Source organism: Carcharhinus amblyrhynchos, chromosome X, assembly GCF_965287045.1.
Source record: "Carcharhinus amblyrhynchos chromosome X, sCarAmb.v2.hapA, whole genome shotgun sequence".
Lineage (NCBI taxonomy): Eukaryota > Metazoa > Chordata > Chondrichthyes > Carcharhiniformes > Carcharhinidae > Carcharhinus > Carcharhinus amblyrhynchos.
This window is the reverse complement of record NC_137359.1, coordinates 9,188,003-9,215,828: the sequence shown is the minus strand read 5'-3', so window position 1 is coordinate 9,215,828 and position 27,826 is coordinate 9,188,003. Positions and strand designations below refer to the sequence as shown.

At 42.0% G+C, this 27,826-nt stretch overlaps 1 protein-coding gene across 2 annotated transcripts; it reads right to left on the bottom strand.

Annotated features, from left to right (window-relative positions):
- Positions 1-69: 69 nt before the first annotated feature.
- prim1 (DNA primase subunit 1) lies at positions 70-26,321 on the bottom strand. Of its 2 annotated transcripts, XM_080217937.1 has the most exons (13): positions 25,831-26,321; positions 22,725-22,882; positions 17,453-17,559; positions 15,961-16,034; positions 14,896-15,032; positions 14,734-14,792; positions 13,301-13,410; positions 10,820-10,896; positions 9,727-9,847; positions 5,523-5,592; positions 4,446-4,543; positions 3,173-3,271; positions 70-1,780 (listed from the first exon to the last, which is right to left on the bottom strand). In XM_080217937.1, exons 1-13 carry the CDS (start codon positions 25,943-25,945, stop codon positions 1,761-1,763), a joined length of 1,245 nt encoding a protein of 414 aa, XP_080074063.1. In that variant the 5' UTR covers positions 25,946-26,321; the 3' UTR covers positions 70-1,760. The 2 variants fall into 2 exon arrangements, with proteins under 2 accessions (XP_080074063.1, XP_080074064.1); XM_080217938.1 differs by lacking the exons at positions 70-1,780; positions 5,523-5,592.
- Between the last annotated feature and the right edge of the window lie 1,505 nt (positions 26,322-27,826).

Here is a 27,826-nt window from a genome sequence, read left to right as displayed (position 1 = left end):
AACAGAGGACACAGGTTTGGGAAGTGGTTAAGATCTGGTATGTATCGCCCAAGAGTGTGGTTAAAAAAAAATTGGACCATTATCTGAAGAAAATCTTGGAAGAGCTATGGGTGAAAGGTGGAGGAGTGGTATTAGATTAATTGCTCTTAGAGAGAGCCAGTATTGACATGATGAGCCAAATGCCTTCCCCCTCCCCTCCCCAAACGCTGTAAGGATTCTATCGCCATCTATGATTTAGATGTTCAGGTACACAATTCATTCAGTGCTGGCACACAAGTACAAGCAGCAATCAAAAGGAGGCAAACTGAATGTTGGCCTTTATTTGAAAAGGATTGGAATTCAGAAGTAAGGAAGAGATACTGTAGCGGACACAGCCTTGGACAGACCCCACCTGGAGTGCTACATTCAGTTTTGGGCACCAAATCTAGAGGAGATATTGATCTTGGACATCACAGATTTACCAAAATTTATACCAGCACTTTTAAGGGTGACATAAACTTACCTTGCATTACTTTGGTTTGCAAGGATGAATGGTGATCATTAAAAGTTTCCATAAAGTAGATTTCCATATAGAGAAACAGAGTTTGATAGATAGGCAACAATAAAGGCAGGTCATTGGAGTTGAGGTACAGGTCAGCCATGATGCAAATGGAAGGTGGAACAGGTTCAAGAGGCTGATTGCCCTGTGCCTATGTTACAGGGAGTGTATGTCCCCTCCCTTCCCAGTCAGCCACCCCAGAATAACTGTCTTGAACCTCTAAATTATGAGGTTATGACTAAGCACTGGCTGATGTTAAAAGGGCTAAACTTGGAACTCCTTGGGGAGGTGCAGAAGGAACATTGCAGGCATTCTCTGACATTTGAAGGTTATCTTTACTGCTGCCACAGTTCAGCTCAGTTGAGTCAGCAAAGGTCAGGGATCAAATCTGTCTCCATCTCTCAATAGGTTGCTAAGTACATTTCCAATTTGAGTCATTAAGAGAATTCTGCATTTCCAAGATAATATTAAAAGCAGATAGGTGGGTTGGGTCAATGTAAAATAAAATCAAGTGCTAGGGTTACATCAAAGGAAGAAATCAAAGACTGATAGTAAAAAGAAAATGAACAACTGGTTATTTCATTTAGTCTCCTATGGTATTGTTCATGGATAAAACCCTTTCTTTTCTCTCAACATACTCCAGAATCCCTGGTTTCCCAGGGTCCTCACCTTGACTACAAAGTTCATGCCCCCAATTTAATTACAATTTCAGTTGGACATACTACTCTTGTGATATATGTTACTCCAAATTGGTTCAATTTTGTTTGAACTTTGAAATGCTTTGAAGCTGCTTTATCATAAACATTTCAGGTGTCATTTACACTTCATGTTTGGTGTGGTGTGACTTGTGCTTAATCAGGATCAATTAGATCACAAGGGAAGCAGGAATCCATAAGAAAAATAAATGAGACCTTACAAACAAAATAACACAACGTGTATATATAAATAGCTGCTATTAGATACAAAATGATAACATTGAAACCTCAAATAGGAAATTTGAAACAAGTATTCCACTGGCCTTCTGAGCTGAAGGCTGTTCAGAACTAATAAAGTGCATTTTGGTACATCATGAAGAACTTTTAAATCTTCACTGCAGCTACAGAAGCGAAGTCCAGAAGGCAAAGTCCAGACGTCTGCCACTGGTTCCAGATTTTACAATCTGATGATTCAAGCCGACATACACCAAAATGCATTTGATAAAGGCATCCACTCATTGCTGACATCAAAAATCTCCTCCTCTATCTGGAAGAAAATATATAAGTGCTTAAAAAGTGAATCAACAGGCCCTTTAAATGAAAATGACACAGTATTTCTCATTTCTAGCTGTACTTTATATATAAAAAAACTCCAGTGACCGCATGTTCCCCATCCGAATTCTGAAAATCCTCTCACTTTGCTCTTGCCTCTTGAACTGTCCTTCATAACTACCTTATGGGAAATGATTTCTTGCTCAGATATCAGCACTTGCGTTGCCTCTAAGATTGAGGAGCAAAGTTGCAGTACCTGAGCAGTGAACCACACTGTATGTCTTAGGTCACCAGGCTGTAGCAAACCACTTGCCTGAGTCACGCTCAGTATTCTGACAATGTCGAATGCGTTATAAATGGTTTGAGTTATAAGGAAAGGCTGGATAGACTGGGATTTTTTTTCTCTGGAACGTAGGAGGCTGAGGGGTGATCTTACAGAGGTCTATAAAATAATGAGGGGCACAGATCAGCTAGATAGTCAATATCTTTTCCCAAAGGTAGGGGAGTCTAAAACTAAAGGGCACAGGTTTAAGGTGAGAGAAGAGAGATACAAGAGTGTCCAGAGGGGCAATTGTTTCACAGAATGTGGAGTGTGTCTGGAACAAGCTGCCAGAGGTAGTAATAGAGGCAGGTACAATGTTGTCTTTTAAAAAGCATTTAGATAGTTACATGGGTAAGATGGGTACCGAGGGACACAGGCCAAATGCAGGCAATTGGGATTAGCTCAGTAGGTTTAAAACATAAAGGGCAGCACGGACAAGTTGGGCCGAAGGGTCTGTTTCCCTGCTGTAAATCTCTGACTCTAATCCATTCTTTGGAGATGTTAAACCACATCCACCCCTAAGTCTTTCTTCTTCCTCTACAAGAATTGGCAAGACTTTTAAAGGCAACCTGAAGAGCAGGGGGATTGTCCCAGGTATCATGGCCAACATTGCTCCCTCAATCAATATCATCTAAACAGATTGACCAGTCATTCATTTCTTGTTGCTGGGTGGATAATGCAGGTCCAGAATGACTGCCTACATAAGCAACTTCAGCCCAAAAGCAATTACTGGGTGAGGTGCTTTTAGACATTGATTTTAAATGTATTTAATTTTTTACCAAAACTCAGGAGAAAAAGGCATAAGCCTCCAGCCCATCACTTCACAAGCAACATTCTCCTGAATCAAGCATGACAAAAAATACTTCACTCGAGAAAAACTCAAAGCAAACTTAAGCTTATAGAAACATTCCAAATTTTTTAAAAACGCATACCAAACAGAAGACTCGAACAATGGTCGTTTCTAGGGAAAAAATGTCCTACACTGACACTGGCTTCCCTAGAGCTTTGTATTTTGGCAAGCTCATACCATAGCATTTTTTGTGGAACATCCCGAATGATACTCACCACTCTGTTTCAGCATCTCTCCTTTTTGCAAATGCTCCATTCTCTCTATAAACTGTTCAAATAGCTTGATGGGCCCCAGAAGGCTTGTCTTCTTATAATCTGAGTACAGAGAAATTTAAAGGAATTTATTCACCCATGTGTGCCATTGTGCATTTCTGTTCAGTACTGAAGTTTGAGAAGATATTAAGAAATAAGAGCAGACCATTTGGCCCCATGAGCCTGCTCGGTTATTCAATTAGATCATGGTTGATCTGATTGTGGCCTCAATTCCACTTTCCTATCTATCCCCCAAAAACACTCTTTTGTTGATCAAAGTCAGTCTACCTCAACCTCGAATACATTCAATTACCCAGCCTCCATTGCTTCCTGAGGAAGAGAATTCCACAGGTTAATGACTGAGAAGAAATTCATCCTCATCTTCAATAGAAGACCCCTTATTCTGAAAATTGTGCCCACTAGTTCTAGATCCCCACACAAGGGGAAACATCCTCCCAGCATCTACCTAGTCATGCCCCTCAGAATTTATATGTTTCAATAAGATCACCCCTCATTCTTCTAAACTCCAATCAGTATTGGTCTAAACTGATTAACCGTCCGTCAAAGAACAAACCTTTCATCCCAAGAATCAGCCAAATCAATCTCCATAGGACTGCTTCCAACACAATGATATCACTCCTCAAGCAAGGAGACCAAAACTACATAGTACTTCAGATGACATATTGGAGGGTGATTAGCACCTTTGGATTGAAGCCCTAGCAGAAGTCAGGACATTCAGGGAAGAAGATGACAAAGATAGGTGTTGCAAGGTTTTAGAAGTGGTCAGATGATATATTGCACCTGCAACATTACTAATAACATTACTTCTCCCACAGAAGACAGTGCCATTGTGGTACTATCACTGGACTAGTAATCCAGAGTCCCAGCTAATAGCAAGGGAACATGGGTTCAAATTCCACCATGGCAGCTGGTGGAATTTACATTCAAATTAATAAATGCAATTACTTTTTAAAAATCTGGAATTTAAAGTTAGTCTCAGCTGTTGTGACCATGAAACCATTGATTGTTGTAAAAACCCATCTGGTTCACTAATTTCCTTTAGGGAAGGAAATCAGTCATCCTTCTCCAGTCTTGCTGCACGTGACTGCCGATCCATAGCAACACGGTTAATTCTTAACGACTCATAAGGATAATTAGGTTCAGGGAACAAATACTGGCCTCGTCAGTATCACCCACATCCCATAGAAGAATTAAAAAAAAAGTTATGACCATTTACCTCTGGTGCGACGCTTCATCTCTGGTTCCTCATCATTCTCAGCACTTGTATTCTCCTGCTCTGCCTTAGTTTTGCTATCAAGTTCCTTGCAAAGAGAACTGAAAGACAACACAAAAATCATAGGTTTTTCTGCTGTAAATTACAGGAGATATTTTCCCTCCACTTTTTCCCCCTCAAGGAAAAGCCATGTTAGGGTAAGGTTACACAGATGACAGGTACTTAGAACATCTAACCAGCTACATGCAAGTTTAGACAGATTGTATCAGAGGGTAAAGGGTATCATAGTCCAACACAAAATTGTCCTCAACCTGGTTTCCTCTAACTTCTGTTTGTGGTGCGCTAGTTGCACTGTGCAATCCTTCACATTGCTCACATGCAGCTTGTATGCTCCCTTCATATCACATTCCCAATTGCTGTGTGGACACACACACAGTAAAAACATGAGTTGCCTACCATCCAAACATACTATACTTCTAATAAGCAGGTTGGTATTGCAGTCAGGCAGAAACATCAGATGATTTTCCTCATGCAATAACTAGATGTCTCCCAAAAGGATTGGCTCCTTGCTGGGCTGTAGTTCTGTGGGGCCAGGCCAGCTTCACACAATGTGTGTCCAGGGACTGATAGGGTTGCTCCCTCACAGTGAGGGATGACTCATTGATGACTGCAGATACTGAAAAAAAAACACTTATTTTGTGCCTGCATTTTTCTGCATTTGCTCAAATTGTCTGGGCAGCAAACCTTATATAGAATGTGAATTTCAAACAGGCTGCACCAGTGTGTAGTTGGCACTGTAGTGCAATATTCACAATGCACAGGAAAAGAAATTGGGGTCAATTAAGTAAAATTGAAAATTTTAACAGTTTGCAATTTTTTTTTGATATCTTATGAAATCCTAGCTGATGCACTAAATTACATCTACAAATACCTGGAGACTCAATGCTGCAATGTCATTCTATGGAGCTACTTCTCAGCCTAATCTACACTTGAAAGAACCCTGAAGCGTGGCACCAAAAAAAAAATAAGTTAAGTGGTTTCTAAATATGCAAAAATAATTGATGCCAACATTCTTCCTACCTTATTGTAGGGACACTAAAGGGGTCAAACTTATCCAAATTCTTCACATCTATAGGCACTGAAATGCGCCCTGGAACAGCAATAAAAATGATGAGCAGTACATCACACTTGCACGCAGAGTATTTGCAATCAATGATGATGGCACGTAACAAAATGATGTGGCAACACTATAAAATATCAGTAACATAACAACTTTTTATGCAGCTTTTAATATCAAAGAGAAAGAGAAAGCTGCAAGTGATGTAACAGGAGTCCCGCTGGATGCTTGGCAAGTATAGGCCTTTCCGGACGTGGCACAGAGGAGACACACAATTGGTAAATGACAGGTGGGTTATTAGATTATATAATACCATAGTGCAGTAAACAGTTTAGATAAAATTTAAGGCATGTCTTCCTGGAAGGTGCATCCTGCACTATGTGGGAATTAATGCAGGCACAAAGTGCCCTCAATGACTACATCTGCAGAAATTTGAGCAGAAGCTGGCGTTACTATGGTGCATCTACAAGGCTGATAAATACGTGGATAGCATGTTTTGGAGGTGGTCACACCACAGCTAAGGAATATACAGATCAAGAGAGAATGGGTGATCGCCAGAGTATCTAAGACAAACAGGCAAGTACTGCAGGGATCCCAAGGCTACCTTACTCTCTAACCACTTTTTCACTTTGGATACTGGTGAGCGCGATGGTTCCTAAGCCGACTGTAGCAAGAGCCAAGTTTGTGGCACCACGGATGGTTCAACTGCATAGGACAGGTGGAGGAAGAGTGCTATAAGTGATTCCATAGTTAGAGGAGCAGACAGGCATTTCTGCAGCTTTAGACGTGACTCCAGGGTGTGTTGCCTCCCTGGTGCCAGGGTCAAGAATGTCATAGAGCAGCCGCAGGACATTATTTTGGGAAAGGGTGAACAGTCAGAGCTCATAATTCACATTAGGACCAATGACATAGATAGGAAAAGGGATGAGGTTTGAAAGCAGATGAGGTGTGAAAGCAGATTTTAGGAAGCTAGGGAATCAAAAAGCAGGACATCAAGAGCAGTAATCTTAAGATTACTCTCAGTACCACGTGCTAGCGAGTGTATGAACAGGACGAATGAAAAGTTCAACATGTGGCTGAAGAAATAGACGAGGAGGAGGAGGAGGAGGACTTTAGATTTCCGAGGCATTGGGGCTGGTTCTGAGATAGGAGGGACCTGCATAGGAAGAACCTGTTACACCTCAACAAGACTGAGACTAATGTTCTTGCTGAGAAGTTTGCTAGTGCTGTTGGGGAGGGTTTAAATAAGAATGGCAGGCAGATGGGAACTTGAGTGGAGAGGAGAAAAGAAAAATTGGCAGCAGGAAGTAGATGCAAGATCAATAAAATAGAATATTTGGAGAGTTTGATAGAATTAGAGTAGCAGGTCATTAGAGGTGGTCAGAGAAAAAGGGAAAAAGTAAAAAAGCCTTAGCCCAGGTTAATTCACATGTATGTGAATGCACAAGAGTGTGGACATTAAGTTTGGTGAGTTACAAACACAGGTTGCCAAATGGAATTATGATATTAGTGCTTTAACAGACTTGGGTCAAAGAAGGGCAGAACTGGGCATTAAACATTCCTGAATACGTGGCGTTTAGAAGAGATGGGAAGAGAAGAAAAGGAGCAGGGGTGTGGCAGTATTGATTAAAGATGCGCTGAGAGGGGGGTGGATGTGCCAGAAGGGTGGGCAGCACAGTTGCACAGTGGTTAGCACTGCTGCTTCACACTGCCAGGGATCTGGGTTCGATTCCTGGCTTGGGTCACTGTCTGTGTGGAGTTTACACATTCTCTTTGTGTCTGCATGGTTTACCTCCAGGTGCCCTGGTTTCCTACCACAGTCCAAAGATGTGAGGGTCAGATTGATTGGCCGTGCTAAAAATTGCCCCTTAGTGTCATGAGACATGTAAGTTAGAGGGATTAGTGGGTAAAATATGTAGGGATATGGGGGTAGGGCCTGGGTGGGATTGTGATTGATGCAGACTCAATAGGCCGAATGGCCTCTTTCTGTACTGTAGGGATTCTATGAAGGACAAAGGACAATTTCTGACTGAGGCAAGAAATAAAAAATGTTCAGTAACATTGATCGGTGTCGTATATAGACCACCAACTAATGGAAAGAATATAGAGAAACACGTTTGCAAAGAAATTACACAAGTGCAAGATTTGTAGAGTAATTGTAATGGGGGGCTTCAATTAGCCAAATATAGACCGGGATAGGCGTTGTGCAAAGAGACAAGATTTCCTGGAGGGTGTTCAAGGTAATTTTCTGCAGTAGTATGTTTCCAGTTCAACAAGACGGCAACACTGTTAAAATATCACTGGGAGAGCATTTAAGGGACAGCAACAAGGTTTAGGTTGGCCATGGAAAAAAGACAAGGAACAATATGTGCTTTTAGTCATTGATGATTGCAGAGCATGTTGACAGTAGTTGATAAAACATACAGAATCTTAGGTTTTATTAAATAGGGGCATTGAGTAGAACAGAATCCCTACAGTGCAGAAGGAAGTCATTCAGCCCATCAAGTCTACACTGACTCTCTAACAGAGCATCTTATCCAGGCCCTATCCCCGTAGCCCCACATATTTACCCCGCTAATCCCCCTAACCTACACATCTTGGGACACTATACCATGGTCAATCCACTTAACCTGCACATCTTTGGAGTGCAGAAGGAAACCAGAGCACCCGGAGGAAACCCACGTAGACACGGGGATATGTGCAAGCTCCACAGACAGTCACCCAAGACTGGAATCGAACCCAGGTCCCTGGCGCTGAGGCAGCAATGCTAAGCACTGCGCTACCGTGCTGCCCATACAAGAGTAACGTGGTGACATTGAACTTGTAAAAGACATTAGTTAGACCTCACCTGGAGTACTGTGTCCAGGTCTGAGTGCCATACTTGAGGAAGGATGTGAAGGCATTGGAGAGAGTACGGAGGAGATTCACAAGAATGATTCCAGGGATAAAGAACTGTAGCTACGAGGATAGACTGGAAAGATTGGGACAGTTTTCCTTGGAGAAAAGACAGAGGAAACTTGATGGAGGTATTCAAGATCCTGAGGGGATGGACAGTGAGAAACTGTTCAAAACTGGGAGCACAGAGTCAAAATCATTGGCAAAAGGAGTAAAAGTGACGTGAGGAAAATGTATTTCACGCAGAGGGTGGCTGGAGTTTGAAACCAACTTCCTGAGAGGGTGGTGAAGGCAGATTCAGTTGAGGTATTCAAAAGCTCATGCAAGAGTAAGGGCCATCTAGATTCGAAACATTGGCTCTATTCTCTCTCCACAGATGCTGTCAGACCTGCTGAGATTTTCCAGCATTTTCTGTTTTTATTCAAAAGGGAATTGGATTGCTATCTGAAAAGAAAGAATGTGCAAGATAACAGGGATAAGACAAAGGAGTGGCATTAGGTACAACGCTCTTTCGGAGAGCCAGTGCAGACTCAGTGGGCCAAATGGCCTCATTCCACACTGTAAAAATTTTGAGAATCAGAGTACAGAGATCTAGGGGACAAGGCCATTGAGGGATTTAAAAATAAGGATGAGAATTTGAAAATGAATAGCTTTAATGCATTGTTATTTTATGAGGCTTATGGTTCTAGCTTTAAATGTATAAAAGTCTTTGCTTTTCAGTTTCATAAGAATCTTGCAAGACCAATTTGGGATGCCTCAAACCAAATCTCTGGCCAATATTTTACAACCTCACTCAGGCCAATGGATAATTCTGTTATCTGAGCCTTGCCCAGCCCTGCCCTGGTAAAATTCTGGCTTCCATGTCTGAGCTAACAGCACAAAACAACAACTGATGACAAATCAACTCAGAGAGACTACAAGGGTATTAAAACTATAAATGGTAGTTGTAGAAGGCACTGCCAAGACACAGGAGAGGGTGTGTCATTTAACTCTAGATTTCACTTATGCTACATCAGGGGTGGAAGTAATTGATACTGGATGGCAAAAGAAGCAAGTGCTTCAATATCTAGGGCTGACGATCTCCACATTTAAACACAAAAGGTTATTGGGGGGGGGAGGGGGGCATGTGTTTAGGAGGCAAGGAAAATATACTTATTCACCTTTAAGTTGCAAAGTAGCTATAGACCTAGAATTATGTCTAACTACCTGACCAGGGTTGATGCAAATCAATGTTTAGGGGAATAGAAAATAAAAAAGACAAGCACACACTACCTGTTTTGGGATGGACAGAGAAAGGACTTTTCAGCAAATGGTTGATGCCTTTACTGACGTTCACGTCCAAACGAGGATAGCAGTACTGCAGCTTAATCTCTTCTAAATGGGTGGCAGTCAACTGTAGAAAACCATTTGATAAATGGCAAGTTATTTTTCAAAGACAACATAAGCAGTTTGTGCAGCAATAAGTCCAGCAGACTCCCAAGTCTCTTCAACCGTTATTTCAGTAGCAAGACTGACAACATCCACCGATCTTTCGAACAAAGCAGTTAACTCATTTTCAAGATTTAAAATCTTCGCACAGTCATGCAAGTATCAGCTATTTGTGACAAACAAACTCCAACATTTTGACTGAGAATCCTATTAATCAACATTAAACAAGCCTAGATAATGTATAAATGCATTGGCCACACCAAAGTTAAGAGCCATTATCCATATCATCCAGCTTCCCATTCCCTTTAAGGCACTGGTTCATATAGCGGTACAGTTAGCACAGATGCAGGCAGGCAGAGTGACTCACTGAGGGTGGCCATTCTTTACACAAGGCAGTGGAAGTGAGAGAGCTTTGAGACACGGGTGAGCTTAATCTGACATTCATATACACACAAACTCGAAAATCAATATAATACTTGAAAAATCAGAGGACCAATTCCAAGTAATTTGCTTGTTTGTGGTCTGTGTGATGGATTAACAATTCGTCAAGACTAAGCCATACTGACCAGAATCAGATTCAATTGTTAAGCCTGTGGGGAGCTGGCTATTTGCAGCCAAGGCAGCAAAGGAGCACAGTAGGGAATAATTAAGTGAGGACAAGATGAGATCTGCAATAATGTATTGCTTTCAAATAACCTGCTGATACTCTTGGTTTGGCATATACACAAATGATAATTTGGATGAGGAACCCATGGCTTCCAATAGTCATGGAACTGTACTTGAGCACGGCAGTGCTGCACAAGGAGATAGCTGGGAATGTTTAAAGATTCAAAGCATCAGCTTAATGTTGCCATCCCATTTTGTCAGTTGCACAGTTTGTTCGAATTGCTCTTGGGTAAGCTGTGGCTCATTAAGGTTTGAACGTGTGGTCACTTACGGCGTCTTGCAACAATTTCCAGCGCTCGGCTGAACTTCTCGCTTTGATAAAATCGATTTGCAATCTGTCATGCAACTGTGCATCACTGTTAAAGAAGATACCTCCATCGTCTCATGTAAATACTTTTTAACCACAGCATGAAAGTTTAAAGAAAAGAAACAAATCTTATCACAAGATCAATTCTTGTAAGGAATTTAACATGCTGCTTCTTTGCAATTTTGAAAAAAGAACTGTTGTGTAATACTAATCTAAGAAGTTGCTGTGTTCACATTAACTAGGTCAATATGTCCCAGCATTTTACAGCAGGAACTTTAGCTGCATTTTTGGACTCTGCGTGGTTACACTGTAAAATTTGGTGCATCAGTCAGACTATTGTATGTTTACATTCTTTCTAAATACTTGTATAAAACTGCGACCATAAAATGAGTTAATTACAGAAAACAGAGCTCTGAAAATTAGTTCACTGTCTGCATGTGGGAGTCATTGAAGCCAGAGCTTCCACTCCCTCTCAAGGCCAGAAGAGGTTATTTTCTGACGATTGCACAATGTTCAGCATCATTGCGACTCCTCAGATACTGAAGCAGTCTATAAAATATGCAGCAAGAGCAGGGCAACATTCAAGCTTAGGCTGCTAAGTGGCAAGTAACATTCACACCACCCACAAAATGCAATGACCATCTTCAACAAGACAGAAGCTAACAATCAATCCTTGATATTCAAGGGGAATGCCATCATTGAATCCCCCATTATCAACATTCTGGGGGTTATGACTGACCAGAAATTGAACTGGACTAGCCATATAATTATTGTGATTACAAGAGCAGGTCAGAGGCTGGGAATTCTGTGGAAAGTAACTCATGCCCTAACTCCCCAAAGCCTGCCCACCATCTACAAGGCACAAGTCAGGAGTGTAATGAAATATTCTCCATTTGCCTGGATGAATGCAGCTCCAACACTACTCAGTTCAACACCATTCAAGACAAAGCAGGCTGCTTGACTGGCACGCCATTCACCACTTTAAACTTTCACTCCCTCTACCACCAAGGTGCACTTCAGTAACTCACAAAGCCTCTTTCAACAGCACCTTACAAATCCACATCTTCTACCATCTCGGAGGGAGATGGGGCAGCAGATGCATGGAACAGTATCGCCTGGAAGTTCCCCCTCCAAGTCATGCACCATCTTGACTTGAACAATATTGGCTATTCTTTCACTGACACTGGGTCAAAATCCTGGAATTCCCTCCCGAGCAGCACTGTGGGTCAACCCACAGCACACGGACTGCAGCTGTTCAGGAAGCTGCTCACCACTACCTTCTCAAGGTCAACTAGAGATGCGCAATAGATTGTGGTCTAGCCAGTGACACTCACCATGAAATTTAAAAAAAAACTTTAATTGTAGGAAACATTGGTGTGGGACAGACGCCAAAAATAAGTCAGACCAGGAAATGATGACACATTTCCTTTCCTAGAGGACACGAGTGAATCAGTTTGATTTTTCCAACAGCTTCGTGGTCACCTTCGGACAACAAATTTTGATTTTCTGTTTTACTGCCATGGTGGCATTCCAGGCCTCGAAACCAGTAATACAACTACTGATCCCACACGTTTATAAATCAAATATTCCAGGAGATGGAAAAATACAGCCAAAGATATAACCTGCCATTGACTTCAGTGAACAATTTGAAAAACAAACCATCTGGTTGGAAGTTGAGAATTTCTCCATTAAGGTCAGAATTAGCAAAAACACCCAATTCACCTCCCTTCACCCTTACACCTATTCTATCTTGGCTGGGCTGAATATGGTACACTGCTGAAAGAGCAATCATAATGTTACTTGTTTTCTTTCACAATAAGAAACAAAGAGAATGTCAAAAGTCACATAACTGAACCTAGCCTCAAAGTGAATTTTTGGACTGGAGGTGAAGAATGTTTGCGCTGTTTTCTCACCTTCTGCTGTATTTTTCCATCTCCTGGAACTTTTGGTTTGTAAACGTGTGGACTCAGTAGTTGTATTACTGGAATCTAAAGGCCTGGAATGCCACCAAGGCAGTTTGCAAGCAGAGCAAACCTGATTCAAAACCCACCTTAATGCCAAGACAAGCACCCCTAGGGGACTTTCATAGTAACATCATTGCAGTGTTAATGTAAGCCTACTTGTGACACTAATAAATAAACTAAACAACAGAATGTGACAATGAGGTGTTTCCCGCACTAGAGGACACAGATTTAAAGTGATTGGCAAAAGAAGCAACGGAGGCGCAAGGAGAAACATTTTCATACAATGCGTGATTAAAGTCTGGAATGTGCTACCTGAAAATAAGGTGGAGGCAGGGTCAATCAAGACATTCAAGAGAGAACTGGACAACAACATTCAGAGACACTGCACCAAGCAAGCAACTTCAAATATCAATGGAAATAGGAACTTTAAAAATGTTGACCACAAATTCACCAGATGTTGTTAATTCCAATTAAAGGATATCATCAGGGACCAAAGCAAGGACTTTCTGCCAGGCTTCTTTACTGCTAAAGATGTCTTGTTCATTCACGGCATAGTCTTCAAAATAGTGATCGATCACAGTGATAGCTTGCCTACAGGTGGATCAACAGCAATGGTTAGCAATTGGACTGACATAGTAAACCCTTATCAATTAATTACTCCTATACCACGCTCCAGATCACGACGTCACACAAACAGAAAATTTGCTTAGACGTCAAGGTATCAAATTTAGTACACAAGCTAACCATCATAATCAACTGCATTACAATTTTAACAAAAATACAGAGTATGAACCTAGTAATACAACCAACACTCCCATATAAATGCAATTTAACTTATTCAATCACTGTCATCAGTGTTAATATAATGCACATTGTTCTGCATCAGAGTATTCTAAATAATGCCACAGGCAATTCACTCATACCACATGAATATAGAAGCTTTATATTTGCACACACCTCAGTCCATCACATGGGCAATACACAGAAAACATCACAGAACACAAATGGCTGGAGTCACAATACTTTGGCTCATAGTTGACCTTGTTAAAGATAGGGTTTTGATCAACAGGCTTGAATAAATTAACCTTTAAATTCATCACCATACTTTTTAAACTTAAAGGTACATACTTTAAGGACAAGACATTGTGTTTTAAATGATACAATGCTCCTGTCCTTGCACAGTAATGATTCAACTACAGATGCTGCCTCATGGCCCCAAGGACTTGGGTTCAATTCCAGCCTTGGGTGACTGCCTGTGTGGAGTTTGCACATTCTCTTGTGTCTGTGTGGGTTTCTTCCCACAATCCAAAGGTATGTAGGTTAGATGGATTAGCCAGGGCAAATGTGAGAGGTTACAGAGATACCCAGGCAGTCTTTCCTCGCTGTAAGATACCGTCAAACAGATGTTGCAAACCCAATGGGTCGAATGGCTTCCTTCTGCACTGTAAGGATTCTATTATTCTAAAGGCTTGAATTTCACAAAGTACTTCATAGCTAACAAAGTACTTTTGAAATGTAGCTACTGCTGCAACACAAGGAATCGCAGAGGCCAATTTGCACACAAGATCCCACAAATAGTAACGAGGCATTGTGAAGTTTACTCGAGGGATAAATATTAGCCAGGAAACTGGAGATAACTCCCCTGCTCTTTTTTGAATGTTCATATCCATTTCAGAAGGTAGATTTAATGTTCTCATCTCAATGATAGCAGATCCAACAATTCAGCCAATTGTGCTCAAACCTTTAGAGTAGGATTTGAACAAGTGACCTACTGGATGAGAGGAGAATGCTCCCAATAAAAGGCACAGTTGACATGTAAGCTACAAAATGAAGTTGGTATCTTATAGCCACATTCAAGCATCAAATATTCTCCATGTCGTGTAGATAGTGTTTTTTTTACTCTAATGCACTCACCGAATAGAAGGATGAATGGGATTAGTCAGATGAACTTTCTTGATTGTATCCGTCCCACCCTGTAAAACAGCCTTTGTTGTTATAAACTGATGGTAAAATGGTGACATATTATGTTTTCTCTAAAGGGGCTATTAATTGCATGGCTTAGAAGATAATACATACCTTAACCACACTCATGTACTCTGCAACAGCAGACCGAGCTGCTTGGGAAAGCTTCCGTGCATTTTCATCACAGACCCAGCAATGAACCCCTCTTCGGCCAGAATATACCCAGAGCCGGTGCTGAAACCCAAAATCCTCTGTGATGTGAACACAGGAAACCTGCATTATATCAGGTGCTTTGAATTTCAGAATACATAGACCACTGCACTGCTGTTACTACAATACTATTACAGTTTAAAAGGGGTACATTTATTCTCTCGCTTACCCTCAATTTTCCTTTAAGGGCAGTACATTGGATGATGCCACAAATTGATTAGATATGGGTGTGATCCACATTAAGTTGCTGCTCATAAAATATACTGCGCAGGAACAGGCCACCCGTTCCTGCTGGTTAGTTGCAAACTCAGCACACGGGGGAAGAAGCATCGGAAGACAGGAGTCACTCCAGCAAACTTCAGAGAATCCAGGCAGAATGACAGAACACCACGTTCCTGTCTCTCAACTTCAGAAAAACAATAAGATAGCAGCCCAATCAAGAATTCTACCAGTTCTGTGACAGCTTATTAAAGAAGAGCTAATGTGTTTTGAAAAATTGAGCACTTCAATTTGCACCAGTACTTAAAATCAACATCCATTTTAGCTTAAAAACAAAGCAAATACCTCCACATTAGTGCCTGATGTGTTGTGCCAACCTAGACAGATCAAACTACTAACAGACTTGGTTTGTGCTCAGGTCAGTTGGCACAGCAATAAGCATGTTACAATTCACCTCAGCACTCCAGGTGGCAAAGGAAGAGGAGAACAGTAAAGAAAGCAAAACAGGCAAGAGATCGTGTCTCCAAGTATTACCTGTAAGCCCCTACGGAATGTGTGATGCTCCCCCACTGTCAATTAGCTTGCTGACACTCACCCAAGGACAAAGCCACTTGCTTCAAGGATCAAAAAGCTGTCAGACCACTGTTGGGACTGTAGCCCAGAAAGAATCAGCACCTTCAGTAGAGATTAACTGAACTAAAAAGGCAAGAAGCTGAATTACTGGAGAAAAAAAGCACAATGCAATTTTACCTCCCAATACTCTGTCCAGAATCTTGATAGCAATGGTCATTAGTGTCCAGCACTTGGGGCAAATATCTGCAGAACTAAAGAATACAAAATAATTTTACAAGATACTTCTGAAAGATTTCAACGGCATTTTATGTCAACATGAACAGCACAGGCTTTGGTTGCTATGAACAGGAAACATGAGGAACAGTGAACCACGATGTTCGAATATGAGCCACTCCCCTTCCTATCCTTTCAAACATCAATCTGCAAAAGTTAACAAATTTAAGCAGCTTTCATGACCAAAAAACAAGTTAACCAGTAGAAACTATAATCCAATCTAAAATATCTTCCATTTCACTGAACATACTTGAAGAATAACTACCTAGTCAGTTTCCAACACAGTTATTGAAACATAACTTAAACTGCAAGTGGTGGTGGTGGTGTTGGAGTATCGTCACTGGACTCATAATCTGGAGACCAGGGTAATTTGAATTGAATTTTTGAAAAAAATCTCAAATTACAAGTCTAATGACGACCACGAAACCATTGTCAATTGTTCACTAATGTCCTTTAGGGGAGGAAATCTGCCATCCTTTCCTGCTCTGGCCTACACGTGATTCCAGACCCACAGCAAATGTGGTTGACTCTTAAATGCTCTAGCACTCAATTCAAGGGCAATTAGGAACAGGCAACAAATCTTGGCCTTGTCAACAAAGCCCGCATCCCATGAAAGGATAATAAAGATTCACATCTTTCAAACTATTGCATAATACTCATTTTTCTGCTGAAACTCTGGAGTCCTAGGACAAGAGGTCATAGTTTTAGGCTAAGGGGTGGCAATTTTAAACCAGAATTGAAGAGGAATTACTTCACTCAAAAGGGTGATGAATCTGTGGAAATCTCTGGTAGAGTGCAATGGATACTGAAATTTGAGGAGATAGGTTTTTAATTAGAAGAGGATGAAGGATTTTGGAGAGTGGACAGAAAGATGGAGATGAGCCGAGAGAAAAAAAAAGCCATATTCGTATTGAACGATGGAACAGGCTTGAGGGGCTAAATTGTCTACTGCTGCTCCTAGTTCTACATAAATGAAAATCTAACAGTAGCCCTTTCTATCACTAAAACTGCACAGCTCACAGGAAGTCTCAAAGTTCTTTATGAACATACCTGCCCAGCACAAAAGAGGCACATGTAATTTTATCACTTTACTCTTGTTAACTATGTTACACTTAGCACACACCGAGATACTTCAGCATCCTTGGTTGACAGTTCTACTGCTGGTGTAAGGGAGCTGCTTTTAGCGGGGTTAATGCAGGCAAACCAAACTACAGAAGTGCCAATTGTAAATACAGCTTTTCCCAGATCTGATGACAAGTCATTGATCTGAAACATTAACTTGGTTTCTCTTCTTAGAGATGTTGCCAGCATTTTCTGTTTTAGCTGTAAAAGCATCTCATGTTTAGCACTGCAAAATGCCTTGGTCCAGGCAAAAAACATTTGAATATCAATGTACCTGCAACAGGTTCGAACATCATCATAGTCTGTCATATCAATATCAAAGACCAGTTCTTTATACTCAGCATGGAAGGTTCCCGACTTCACAGAATTATGCTGACTAGGCTACAAAAGAAGAAAAACTGAACAGTTAGAAATTCCTGGCAAAAAGTCTAATCCCACATCACTAATTTCCTCCTCTCTTCACTGAAAGATTTAACACTTCTGAGAACTGCTATTAACTGAATTTTCTAAGTGTTGACAGGCTATCTTATTGTAAAGCAGCATAGCAGAGCTCGACATGCAAAAACCATAAAACTGCATCCAACCATGGTTGTTTGACAGCAGTAAGAAGTCTCACAACACCAGGTTAAAGTCCAATCAATTTATTTGATAGTAAACTCACAAGCTTTCGGGGTTTGCCCCTTCATCAGGTGAATGGAGAGTTCTGGCCTCAGACAGAACATATAACAGCACAGACAGTTTACAGATTACTGATTAGAATGCGAGTCTTTACAACTAACCTGCTATTCAAGTCTTAAAGTGGCCAACAATGTGAGTGGAAAGAGCATTAAGCATAGGTTAAAGAGATGTGCATTGTCTCCAGACAATACAGTAAGTGAGGTTTTGCAAACCCAGGCAAGTCACGGGGGTTACAGATAGTGCGACATGAACCCAAGATCCCTGTTGAGACCGTCCTCACGTGTGCAGAACTTGGCTACCAGTCTCTGCTCAGCGACTCTGAGCTGTCGTGTGTCGTGAAGGCTGCCTTGGAGAACACTTACCCGAAGGTGAGGCGCCGAATGCCCATGACCACTGAAGTGTTCGCCAACAGGAAGGGAACAGTCTTGCCTGGTGATTGTCGAGCGGTGTTCATTCATCCATTGTCGTAGCATCTGCATGGTCTTCCCAATGTACCATGCTTCAGGACATCCTTTCCTGCAGCGTATTAGGTAGACAACATTGGCCGAGTTGCAAGAGTACGTGCCGTGTACCTGGTGGACGGTGTTCTCACATGAGATGATGTCATCCACGTCGATGATCCGGCACGTCTTGCAGAGGTTGCTGTGGTAGGGTTGTGTGGTGTTGTGGTTTGCATGTTTGACAGCAATCAGGGTTTCCCTAGACAATCACACCCCCTCCCCCACTTACCAGGGCAATGGGCTTCTACTGCAGCTCATATTCCTACTGTTGCCCAGGCTGCAATCAGCTAAATTGTTCAATAACATGCCCGTCAATTCATTGGTACACAACGTATATTTATCATTCAAAACCTAACACACGTGCCTGCTTTACTGGTTACTCCTGTAGGTGGCACTGTGTTACAATGTGCACTAGTGCTACTCAAGTCTATATTACTAAGAATTATGGAGGTCTTGTGACGCAGTGGGTAGCATCCCCAAACCTGAGCCAGAAGCTCAAGATTCTAGCCCACCCCAGGACTTGATGTTCATAATGCAGCCAATCGGTTGGACCATTAACCTGCAAATCTTTCCAAAACATGCCAATGGCAGGTGGTGGGAGAAGGAGAAATTCCTGGTCAGCCATGTGATGGAAAGAATGTTGGAGCCTCTGCCATCACTATCCATAATTCCATAGTGCAACATGCACCCAGGTTAAAAGTGTGTTCCCACAGCACCTCAGGCTCTCTTTTTATTCATTTACAGAATATGGGCATCACTGGTTAAGCCAGCATTTATTGCCCATCCTTAGTCACCCTTGAAAATGCGGTAATGTGAACTGCTACAATTCCTTAAGAGTAGGTACACCCATAGTGCTGTTAGTGAGGGGGTTTCCAGGATTTTGACCTAGCAACAGTGAAGAACAGAGGGATATATTTCCAAGTCAGGATGGTGAGTGACTTGGAGGAGAACATGTAGTTGGTGGTTTTCCCATGCATCTATTGCCTTCCTCTTTCTAACTGATGGAGGTTTTTGGAAGGGCTTGGAGGGTAACCTTCAAGTGGTGGCATTCGCAGGTATTGGCTGCTCTTGTCCTTCTAGATGATAGTGGTTGGAAGGACAGTGGAGGGATTTGATGTTTGTGAAAGGGGTAGCAATCAAGCAGGCTGCTTGGTCCTGGATGGCGTTGAGCTTCTTCAATGTTGTTGGAGCTGCACTCATCCAGGTTAAGTGGAAAGTATTCCATTACCTGCCTAACTTGTGTCTTGTAGATGGTGGACAGGCTTTGGGGAGTCAGGAGGCTGAGTTACTCTCTGCAGAATTCCTAGCCTTTGACCTGTTTTTGTAGCCACAGTGTTTATATGGCAAGTTAGCCCAGTTCAATTTCTGGTCAATGAAAACCTGCAGAATGATGATAGTGGGAAATTCAATGATGGTAGTGCCATTAAACGTCAATGGGTGACGGTTAAATCCTCTCTTGCTGATGTTCATTGCCTGGCACTTCATTTGCCTCACCAGCCCAAGCCTGGATATTGTCCAGGTTTTTCTGCATTTGGACATGGATTGCTTCAGCATCTGACGAATGATAAATGGTGCTAAACAAATGTCCCCACTTCTGATCTTATAAGAACATAAGAAATAGGAGCAGGAGTAGGCCATCTAGCCCTTCGAGCCTGCCCCGCCATTCAACAAGATCGTGGCTGATCTGTCGTGGCTCAGTTCCACATTCCCGCCCTCTCCCTCCCCGTCCTTTCATCTTATGATGAAAGGAAGATCATTGATGAAGCAGCTGAAGATGGTTGGGCCTAGGACGCTATCCTGAGGATCCCTGTAGTGATATCCTTCAACCACCAGAATCATATTCCTTTGTGTGAGATATGACTCCAACCAGCAGATCATTTGCAGAATTGATTAGCTGTCTATTACTTTTTGCCTATGCTGTTTGGCACACAATTAGTCCTGTTTTGTAGCTTCACCAAGGTGACACCACATTTTTAGGTATGTTCAGTGTTTCTCCTGACATGTCCTCCTGCATTCTTCAGTGAACTAGGATTGGTAAGGGTGGTGTGTGTGTGTGTGTGTGTGTGTGTGTGTGTGTGTGTGTGTGTGTGAGAGAGAGAGCGAGAATATCCTGTGCCATGAGGTTACAGACTGTGGTTGAGTACAATTCTGCTGCTGCTGATGGCCCACAGCACTCATGGATGCCCAATCTGGAGTTGCTGGATCTGTTTGAAATCTATCATATTCAGTAACATGATAAGTGCCACACAACCCAATGGGGTGTATCCTCAAAGTGAAGATAGGATTTTGTCTCCACAATGACTGCACAATGGTCACTCCCACCGATACTATCACAGATGCATGTACGGCAGGCAGGCTAGTGAGAATGAGGCCAAGCATGTTTTTTCCCTCTTCCATAGAATCCCTAAAGTGCAGGAGGCCAATTGGCCCATCGAGTCTGCACCAACTCTCCGAAAGAGTACCTTACTCAGGCCCTCTCCATCACCCTATATCCGTGATCCCAAACGTTTACCATGGTCAATCTACCTAACCTACATATCTTGAGACATTAAGGGGCAATATAGCATGGCCAATCCACCTAACCCGCACATCTTTGGACTGTGGGAGGAAACCAGCGCACCCGGAGGAAACCCACAGACACGACAAAAACGTGCAAACTTCACACAGATCATATGTGGTTTCCTTGTCCATGTTTGACCTGGTACCATGAGACTTCATGGGTTCCAGAGTCGATGCCAAGGATTTGTAGGGCAACTGCCTCCCGACTGTACACCACTATGCCGATGCCACCTCTGCTGTGTCTGTCCTGCGGTGGGGCAGGACTTACCCAGGAATGGTGATGGTTGTGTCTGGGACATTATCTGTAAGGCATGATTCAGTGAATATGACTGTCAGGCTTTTGCTTGACTAGTCTGTGAGACAGCTCCCCAAATTCTGGCACAAGTCCCCAGATGTTAATAAGGAGGACTTTGCAGTATCGACAAGGCTGGCTTTGCCATTGTTTTTCTGGTGCCTGGGCCAATGCCAGGTAGTCCATCCAATTTCATTCCTTTTTATTTTCTTTGTAGCTGTTGGAGTGTCTTGCTCAGCAATTTCAGAGCGCATTTAAGAGTCAACCACACTTCTGTGGCTCTGGAGTCACATGTACGCCAGACCAGGTTAGGATGGCAGATTTCCTTGCCTAAAGGACATTAGTGAACCAGATGGATTTTATGACAATGGCTTCACAGTCTTCATTGGACTTTTAATTCCAGATTAAATTGAATTTAAATTCCACCATCTAACATGGTGCAATTTGAAACCAAGGTCTCTAGATTACTGGGCCAGTCTCACTTCTGCCGATAGAGTCATGGACAGATGCATTTATGGCAGGCAGGTTGGTGAAGATAAGACACCACCACACACCCCGAGATTTCACGATCTGAACATTATGTTCCTGCAAAGGTTGTCAAGAAGGCGTACGGTGTCTTGGCGTTTATTGGTAGGGGGATTGAATTTAGGAGTCGCAGTGTAATGTTGCAACTGTACACTACTCTAGTGCGGCCGCACTTGGAGTACTGTGTGCAGTTCTGGTCCCCGCATTACAAGAAGGATGTGGAGGCGTTGGAGAGGGTGCAGAGGAGGTTTACTAGGATGTTGCCTGGTATGGTGGGGAGGTCCTATGAGGAGAGACTGAGGGATCTAGGGTTGTTTTCGTTGGGAAGAAGGCGGCTAAGAGGGGATCTTATTGAAACATATAAGATGATTAGGGGTTTAGATAGGGTGGATAGTGATAGCCTTTTTCCTCGGATGGAGAAAGCTAGCACGAGGGGGCATGACTTTAAATTAAGGGGGGGTAGCTACAGGACGGATGTCAGGGGTAGGTTCTTTACCCAGCGGGTGGTGAGGGATTGGAATGCCCTGCCTGCTGCAGTTGTAGATGCGTCTAGTTTGGGGGCGTTTAAGAGATCTCTGGATAGGTTTATGGACGAAAAGGGATTGGTATAGGCTAGTGGGTCATTGTTTTTGTAACTGGTCGGCGCAACATCGTGGGCCGAAGGGCCTGTTCTGCGCTGTAATGTTCTATGTTCTATGTTCTAAATCACAAAACATTTCACAAAAATGTCTTCCATTCATTACACCACAAATGATCAGCTAATGCAAAATGATGTATGGTCACAGACCAGGAACGTTAGCTCTTGTTTCTTTCTCCGCAGATGCTGCCCGATCTGCTGAGTATTTCGAGCACATCATTTTTAAAAACCGTATAAAATTAACACTGCTGCCTGGAATATCACTATTATGATGTTTTAAAAATCGTACTTGAAGGTAGTTTTGTACCCAACCTGTGAGATTCGAGTCATCTGAAGTATTGCACTCAGGAGTTACCTTGTTTGAGTAGACAGCTCCAATGTCAATCTTATAAGGGACCATTTTCTGCATTTCTTTCTCCAGTTCATTCTGATTATTAAAGGATTGGTAACGCACATAGATGTCATCTTTCAGGGTGAAGGAGAATTCTCGATTTTGGAAATACTTCTTGGAGACTGTTGACACAAAGGGTGAGTACTATTCAACCAATAACCTTGTGAGTAAAGACAGTCTCAGTGTGATACTGAGCTACAAAGAGATCATATCATCCCAAGAAACGTATTATACAATGACTCAATGGTTTCTTTAGCATATTGGCACCAATACACTTTCATTTTGTGTTTTTGGCTTTTTGTGCGAGAGTTCATTTTTAAACTCTTGCATTCACTTGTGCCAAATGTATTTCACCATGATTATTCAGCTCAAAGTGTTCTCTATCCTGTCCCAACCCAAGTTTAGGAGGGGGGAAACATTGAATTGCAAGGCCATGGGTGCTTTTAAACTGTTCTGGTGGACACTTCAAAACATACACCATTAATAATGCATTGAATTTGGAGAGACAACAGATCTGCGAGTGTCACAGTGAAAGAGATGTTCACATGGCTTCATTTACTGTCCATCCTTTGGCTGTGTTTTCTTACATAGAACCATAGACGATAGGAGCAGGTGGAGGCCATTTGGCCCTTCGAACCTGCTCCACCATTTATCACGATCATAGCTGATTGTCCAACTCAATAGCCTAAGCCTGCTTTCTCCGCATAACTTTTCACATCATTCGCCCCAAGTGCTATGTCTAGCCACCTCCTGAATGCATTCAATTTTTTGGCATCAACCACTTCCTGTGATGATGAATTCCACTGGCTCACTCTTTGGGTGAAGAAATGTCTCCACACCTCTGTCCGAAATGATCTACCTTGAATCCTCAGAGCTCCAAAAAAAGAAAGCAGAGTCCCTGGCTCTGAAATCCCCCAACATCCAGAACATCCTCCCTGCATCTATCCTGTCTAGACCTGTTAGAATTTTATACGTCTCTAATGAGATCCCTTCTCATTCATGTGCACTCCAGTGAAAACAATCCTAACCTAGTAAATCTCTCCTCATACATCAGTCCCGCCATCCCCGGAATCAGCCTGGTAAACTTGCACTGCATTCCCTCGAGAGCAAGAACATCCTTCCTCAAAAGGAGACCAAAACTGAAGGCTGCCTTGGAGAACGCCTACCCGAAGGTCAGAGGCCGAATGCCCGTCAGCCATATTGTGGGACTGGAGCCGCATGTAGGCCAATTCAAGTGTGTTAGGATCCTGAACCAGAATCTCAAAGTACATTAGGAAGCCAGACTAGACCCCAACAATTTTTTCTATTTTGGTATAAATGTGAGGATAGGATGCTTCATTCCAGGAGTAATTCTGCTGACAAATTAGGGATCTTTTACAGTAAAGCAAATAGTTCAAGTATAACTAACAAGATGAAGTAGCTTAACTCTTAACAGTTGAACAATAGTTAAAAATGAAAATTTAAATTTCTAACTTACTGTTTCAGCTCCAAGAAAGCAATACTCACTTACAGTCTTAAAATTCCACTTCAAGTACAGTTAGCAACCATAAGTATACTAGCTATAAGGGATTGGACAGAAGATGTCAGAGAGAGATTTTATTTTCAGAGCAACTTGCATATCTGTCTTTGAACAAGCCCTTGCCAGAACGGAAAGCTATTTCTCCGCCTACATACCTAACTCCTCCTATTAACCACACTACCCTGTCACTCAACCTAATCAAAAGCTCCAGGGGAAAATTTTATATATAAACACATGGAACTGAGACACGACAGATCAGCCATGATCTTATTGAATGGCGGGGCAGGCTCGAGGGGCTAGATGGCCTACTCCTGCTCCTATTTCTTATGTTCTTAAACAAAAATCCATTAGTTCTCTCCTAAATAAACACTACCTGGCTAAATGAGTAATTATCCTAATCTCCTAGCATCTCAGCTGCATTCTACCCAGACATACCAACTGCATGTAGAAAAGCTGAGTTTTAAAACATTCCCCTTAAACATAAAATATATCAATAGCACATCATAAGTGGGAAAAGTAGGTTATCTTCCCTGCAGGGCATTTGTTGGATTTTTAACAGCAATCCAAAAGCTTGTTGTGTCAATTTTTTCTGTTGCCAATCTACAACATAAATGAGCTGTAGTTAAATTTTACTTCAGTGAAAATGGTGCTCCAAACCAACTCTGAAGCATCAAGAGATGCCATTTAACACATAAAACCTGCTCAAGAGGCAACAAACTCAAGGTGTTATCACAGAAGTTACACAGTAGACATGTAGCATTTATACTATTTAGTGGCAGAAACACAGGTTTAAATACAATTCTTGCTAATAACTAATTTCAACCTCCTTTCAATAGTTTTGCAATTGATACCAGGCTGTACCAGATAAAAAATCTCAACTGTTGACAATCACCTTCTTCGATGGCTGAGAGACAATCTAAAATGGATGGGTATGCCAAATTCATACAATTTGTAGCATTTACAGCTGTCAATAAAATATAAGACAGCAATTAAGTTGATGGGTTTTGACACATCCTAAATCACAGATATCAAAACACAGAGCTTTCTTACATGACTAGACTTTACTTTCAATTATAGGTTCCTTTATACTTTTGAACATTTAATATTTAACAAGAGAATTACTAAGTAGCAATGGAATACTACTTTAAAATATGTACAAAGGTACCTTTGAATAGAAAGCAACCAACATAAGGCAGCATGGTGGCATCGTGGCTAGCCTCACAGCACCAGGGACCCAGGTTCAATTCTTGGCTCAGGTCACTGTCTGCAGAGTCTGCATGTTCTCCCTGTGTCGTGGGTTTCCTCCCAGTCCAAAGATGTGTGGGTTAGGTGGATTGGCTATGCTAAATTGCCCCTTAGTGTAAAGGGGCCTAGCTGGGGTAAATGTATGGGGCCCGGGGTGGGATTGTGGTTGGTGCAGACTCGATGGGCCAAATAGCCTCTTTCTGCACTGTAGGGATTCTATAAGGTGAACAGTATCTTTCAGTTTTCCGGGAACAAACCCTTTTGGTAATACAATGTACACACAAGGGAAAAAAAACTCCTTCTTACCACCACCGTAGCTTAACCACCTGAAGTACTGCGAGTACGGAAAAAGGCGTTTGTAGTAAACGGGAAGTAAATCTGGTAATTCAGCCGCATCATATTGACTCTCACTTGAAGCCATTTTCTGAGGCGAAAAAAGGCGCGGAAAGCTCTCACCCGGAAGCACTTCCGGACACCGGAAATAACCACCGAGCTTACTGAGCGTTGTAGTTTATACAGCCTGCGAGCAACTTCCTGTCTTCAAGCTAGGAGAGCATCTGCAGAAGAATATTTGCCAATCTTGTTTGGATGTTGTTTTCCATTTCCTTTCCTCTAAATTAAAGAAAATGATACATTTTATGCCGAAACGGATCATTATGTCACATCCCTTCAAACCACAGAGCTGAATTTGTTTCTGGCTGGAGCAAGCATCACTGCCTATAAAGATAGGATTGGCATTTGTACTGAGCTCAAAGACTGAAGTTTTCCTGTGTGATGTCTTTACAGAACTGACATGGCTGCCCCCAGACATTCCCTCCTGCGAGAAGGCACATGACTATGGCAAGCCGAGTATTGCACATAGCAATGACTGTATTTCAAAACCTAAGCAGCATTTGATGCAAAGTTACAAACAGATTACTCCAGATACTGGAATTTGAAAGAAAAACAGAAAATGCTGGAAAACCTCAGCAGGTCTGACAGCATCTGTGGAGAGAGAACAGAGATGGTCTCTTTGGACTAGTTTTGATCACCTAAAGGAATAGGAGAGAGATTTTCCATACTTTTTGCCCATAACTTGCCTGGATTTTTATCCCATAAGCATAAGCTTCCAATTTTCTCCACTATCGAAATCGCTGAGTTTCATTTATCACCCTTGCATTCGCGGATCTGCTGCTGAAACCATCATCTACAACCTTATTACCTCCAAACTCAACTATTCCACGACCAGTGCCCCATCTTCCACACTCTGCAAACTTGAGCTCATCCAAACTGCTGCTTGTATCTTAATTTGTACCTATCCTGTTCATCCATCTGTTTCACTGACCTGCACTGGTTCTAGCAATGCTTTAATTTTCTTTCTCAAATCCCTCCATGGTTTCACCCCATTCTAACTATGTAACCTTGCCTACAACTCTCCAAGATATCTGCATGTACCCCTTACATTGTGACATCCTGTGCATCTTTGATTTTCATTACCTGCCATTGTTAGGTTATGCCTTCAGCCATATAGACCCTAGGCTCTAGAATTCCTTCCATAATGCTGACTCTGCAAGATGCTCCTTAAAACCTACTTCTTTGACCTTAGACTCCTTTCGCTTGGTGCCAATAATTTCTTAATACAGTCTTGTGAAGCACATTGGGATAGTTTACTATGAGAACAGTGTTGTCTAAATGTAAGTTGTCACTGTATTAGCCTTAAAGCTGCAACTAATTATAAAAATCAGTTGAAAGCGTTTGGGATTGAAATGCAATCATGTGCTAAAGGTCTTACCTGACTTGCCAATATACAAGGCTATCCTGGAGTGGAGAAACACATCGGCTGAAGACATAGAAAGTAATCCAGTCCAAATATAATGTCATTGCCATACCCAAACTACTCTTCCAGTATCAAAAAATCTACTGAAGTCAAAAGTAGAAACAGATGTGTGAAAAAAAACAAGGCAAGAAAGAATCTATAGGTATGTGACTGCAGTAACACAGGTCACAGTATCTGTGAATTCAGACAACTAAAATATGATCTAATTAAATATAGGATTGTCTTAGGCATAAGAGATGCTGCAGTGACAACAAGTCTACAGAGCAGAAAAAAACTTACTCTCAAGAAGGTGACAGACATGTACAGAAGAGGTTGTAAAAGGTCAGCTAGAACATTTGTATGACAGAACAGACCAGGGTTGCATTATACTGATAGACGTTCCATGCTGAAAGAACAGAGCCATCATGAAGGACAGGATGCAAATACTGCAGAGAACATCATCCAGACAAACAGCCAATGTCAATATGTATGCGTACAATTAAGAGG

Coding starts and splice junctions, on each gene's coding strand:
- prim1 (XM_080217937.1), bottom strand. CDS start 25,945: ATGGCTTCAAGTGAGAGTCAATATGATGCGGCTGAATTACCAGATTTA. Junction 14,793..14,895: donor AGTACATGAGTGTGGTTAAG/GTATGTATTATC, acceptor GCTGTTTTACAG/GGTGGGACGGATACAATCAA. Junction 5,593..9,726: donor CTCTGTCCATCCCAAAACAG/GTAGTGTGTGCT, acceptor TTGCTGTTCCAG/GGCGCATTTCAGTGCCTATA.